General features: G+C 36.1%; 1 protein-coding gene across 1 annotated transcript; it reads right to left on the minus strand.

Moving 5' to 3' along the window:
- Positions 1–1830: 1830 nt before the first annotated feature.
- Positions 1831–2766, minus strand: LOC110298487 (olfactory receptor 52E2-like). The gene has a single exon (XM_021167777.2). The coding sequence runs from the start codon at positions 2764–2766 to the stop codon at positions 1831–1833; it is 936 nt and encodes a 311-aa protein (XP_021023436.1).
- Positions 2767–4500: the final 1734 nt, after the last annotated feature.

A 4500-nucleotide genomic window follows, 5' to 3' on the forward strand; every position in this document is an offset into this window, starting at 1 on the left:
GGGAGACTGTCTGACATTGATAAATACCTGGGCTCAGTCTCTACCCCCACATAAATCAAGCCTGGTGATAATAAAATGTCAGCACTCAGAAGGCTAAGGAGAGAACTTGGGATGCTCAGTGTCATGATCAACTACATAGAAGATATGAAAGCCATATTCTCACAAGCTCAGTGTTAGAGAGCAACTCTATAGCCTGTAAGCATATTGTTCTAATTATAACTCGAGATACTAATATGTGGGACATCGTTCTGATATAAATATGTCTTTTGAGAAAAAATGTTTAAAGAGCAAATAAAAAATGCCAGTGCCAGAACAAATATCATGAGTTACATAGGTATATTGGTATTATAAAAGTTTTTTTTTAAGGAATTAGCTTGTAGCTACAAAATAAGAGAAATATTAAAAGTATTGAGCAAATTGAAGTCAAATGAACCCTAAGACATGGAGAATGAGGCAAATGACAAAGCAGCATGCAACAACTTCTAGGACCTTCTTTGGTTGCATTACAACTTCAGAAGATATTAATAGAAGGAAAGCTCACTAGTGTAGAAAAGAAACAAAGAAAATGGATAGTGTCTTAGTCAGGGTTTCTATTCCTGCACAAACATCATGACCAAGAAGCAAGTTGGGGAAGAAAGGGTTTATTCGGCTTACACTTCCATACTGCTGTTCATCACCAAAGGAAGTCAGGACTGGAACTCAAGCAGGTCAGGAAGCAGGAGCTGATGCAGAGGCCATGAAGGGATGTTCTTTACTGGCTTGCCTCCCCTGGATTGCTCAGCCTACTCTCTTATAGAACCCAAGACTACCTACCAGCCCAGGGATGGTCCCACCCACAAGGGGCCTTTCCCCCTTGATCACTAATTGAGAAAATGCCTTACAGTTGGATCTCATGGAGGCATTTCCTCAACTAAAGCTCCTTTCTCTGTGATAACTCCAGCTGTGTCAAGTTGACACAAAAATAGCCAGTACAGATAGTATAAGTAGTGATGCCAGCAGCTGCCAAAATTGATCTGTATTAAAGCAATTATAATGTCAATAGAACATTTTGCATTAAATCCCTCATGCTTTGATTGTAGAGATGGCTTCTGGGTTAAGAGTAATTGTTTCTCTAGAAGGGGATCAGGTTAGAGTCCTAAAGTTTCCAGCATCCCCTTGGAGGATAACATCTGTAATTCTAGTTCCAGGGAATCTGATGACCTCTCCTGGCATTCATTGATACTGTCTGCATGTAACGCAGAGACAAACATGCAGGGAAAATGCCCTTAGTCATAAAATATAAAATAAATAAATAAATTGTTTAAATCACTCACAATTAATCTATGACAAAGTAGTCAAGACTACATTTGTAAAATAAATTACTGAGAAAAATTAAAATATATATTAAAGAAAGAACATGATGATATGCAATCTTTCTTTAAATATAAAAGGCATGTGAGCAATGTTGGGACACAGGGTAAAATAACTACAGAATTTAATTTTAATTTTAGAATAAGATGAGAACAAATAGATGAGTAAAAAATGTAAGCAGCTTTTGCAGATCATGAAGAACTCCCTTAATTATATGTAAATAATGTGTGTCCAGTCCATGAAAACCAGTATATATTTGTGCATGAGTTGACATATATGAATACATTTACCATATGAATTGGACAATAATGCTTGGTGTATACAAACTCAACACACAGTCTAAACTCAAAATCACACAAGAGAACAAAACTTTCTATCAAAAATATTTACACAATACAACAAGTTGCCCCTCTGTCATGTCATCTGACAAGTACTTTATACATATATATATATATATATATATATATATATATATATTTCTCATTTTTGTAAAAATATTTTCTTCACACGGTCATAGATTTGTTTGGTTCTTACCCCATATATGACAGGATTAAGCATTGGTGGCACTACAACATAAAGGTTGGCCAGAAGTATATGTATATAGCGAGGCACATTCCTACCAAAGCGGTGTGTCATAAAGGAAAAGAGGGCTGGTGTGTAGAAGGCAAGGATGACACAGACATGAGAACCACAAGTGCTGAGGGACTTGATTCGGGCTTCCCGAGAAGGGAGACGGAAAACTGCACGGAGTATCTGTGCATATGAAAGAGAGATGGCTATAATGTCAAAAACCAGGATTGAAATAGCACCCAGACCATAGATTATATTGACCTTGATATTGGCACAAGACAGACGAGCAAGACCCATGTGCTCACAGTAGGTGTGAGGAATGACATTATTCCCACAGAAGGGCAACCGTAGTATGAGAAATACAAATGGGATAACAGAAAGAAATGATCTCACTAGCACACCCAGACCAATCATGAAAACAGCCTTGTTGGTGAGGATGGTGCTATATCGAAGTGGGTTGCAGATGGCCACATAACGGTCATAAGCCATTGCCAAGAGGACTGCTGACTCCATGCCTGTGAAGTTGTGGATAAAAAACATCTGTGTGAGGCAGGCACCAAAGAGTATTACCCTGAAGCTAAACCAGAAGATCCCAAGCATCTTAGGGATGGTTGCTGTTGAAAGGCCCAAGTCAATGGTGGCTAGCATGGCCAGAAAGTAGAACATGGGCTGGTGGAGGCTGCTCTCAGTCTTAATCACCAACAAGATAGTGAAGTTTCCAAGGAGAGCAATCAGATACACTGCACAGAAGGGAAAGCCAATCCAGGTGTGGTGAGACTCTAGTCCTGGGATCCCCAGCAATAGGAAAGAAGAAGGGTGAAACTGGGTATCATTGGAAAGAAGCATCCTGCTTCGTCATACCTAAGTCCATGGTCCTTAGAAACAAACATGCATAGTCTTCAGGGTTGTAGGTCAAAATCTGTAGAGTTAGAGACCTCATGTAAGAACATTATACTAACTGTACATATTCTGTTCTTCAATATAAACATACAATTCAAAGCATCTATGTAAAGAACAATATATAAGAGTAAATGTTTGGTGACTTCAACAGAGGTTATGCCATGAATCAAGATAAAAATTGTCATAATATATTTATTTTAGTGCCTTTCTCTATTAATTTGCATCGGCTTTGGTATTGATGTTGAGGTAATGGCTTGGTTTAGCAGACTCCCATTATATATTCTGTCATCACAGTCAACAGAATTTTTTTCCACTTTGACAAGGAAGATTCTCTAGTAAGCATCAATTCCTATATGTTAACACAGACAAAATTATGTTCTCAATACAGTTTATTGAAATGTATCCTCAACCATTAAAAAATCATTTAACAGCTTAGAATTGACTCATTTGTCAGCTTATGTTTATTATAATTTCAAAATTATGGTGTAATATAGTCAAAGCAATTGTACCAACTAACCTTATTGAGGTAGTGTGTACCATATAAAGTGTTATTCAAAACCTGTACAAATAACACAATTCTTATAAATTCATATAGTTAGACTTACCTTTTATAAAGGAAATAAATATCACATTATCTCAGATTTTCAAATGTTCAGTGTCTATAGTTTTTAGCTAGGGGAAAATGAGGAAAAAGTGAATTAAAATAGAGAATAAAAGGAAGCAATAATTATCACACTGTATTAATTGTATCACATTATGAACCCTTCCCACAAATGTGTATATATATACATATATACACTTTTTATACATATACATATATTTTAAGCTGTGCCTATTCAAATAATAAGTATAAGTGAATTTCCCCTAAATCCAAGACAATCAATATTTTAAGAACTGTCCACAATATATCAAACAATTTTCAAAGACTGAATACAAAGAAAAATGTGTTCTGTATAGTTACTATCTATGTGCATCTCCAGCTGCCTGAGGCTATCTTCTTATTTTCTACTTTCATGCACCTTACTTATGACACTATCAGGGACTGTTTTCAAAGCCTTTGATCATTTGTTATGCTGATGCTTTCTCAGTAAGAAGTAGCCCTTGTTCCTGTGTATCTTTGCAAGATTCTAGAGGAACAAAACAATTCTAACCAAGACTCACTATCAGGATAAGAACCAAGGTAATACCTAGAAGACACAGAGAAGAGAAATGGTCTCATTTGGTGGGTTGGTAAATAAATCCTTCATAAATAGGTGACTACTGAGCAATATGACAAGGGTAGGGAAATGGGGGACTCCTTCCTAGAAAACTAAACACTTCAACAGAAGAAAAACCTGGGACAAGGGATATTGGTTGTATTGAACTCACTAAAATTTCCATCAGATAGATTTCTTTCCATATGGCTGGACTTATAATGGGATAGAGAACACTTTTTAAAGGCATGACATTTGTTACATAGGATCTAAAGCAGGATTCTACCAGCAAAGTGAAATCTACTTATTTATTATGTATTTACAATGATGTAATTTATAAAATAAAACTTTCTGTACATTTAAACCACACTGGTGACAACAAAAGGACAGCTAATAGGCTCTAAAAGCTAACTTTTCCCTTTGCTGTTGTACCCACTTATAAAAGAATATCAGTAAATAAGAAAATTGATTCTTCTAATATACATGA

The sequence above is a fragment of the Mus caroli genome, unplaced genomic scaffold (genome assembly GCF_978045245.1).
Source record: "Mus caroli unplaced genomic scaffold, Mus_caroli_1 scaffold_8, whole genome shotgun sequence".
In the NCBI taxonomy this organism is placed as follows: Eukaryota; Metazoa; Chordata; class Mammalia; order Rodentia; family Muridae; genus Mus; species Mus caroli.

Excerpts from the sequence above, each read along its gene's own strand:
- LOC110298487 (XM_021167777.2), bottom strand. The coding sequence starts at position 2,766 with ATGCTTCTTTCCAATGATACCCAGTTTCACCCTTCTTCTTTCCTATTG.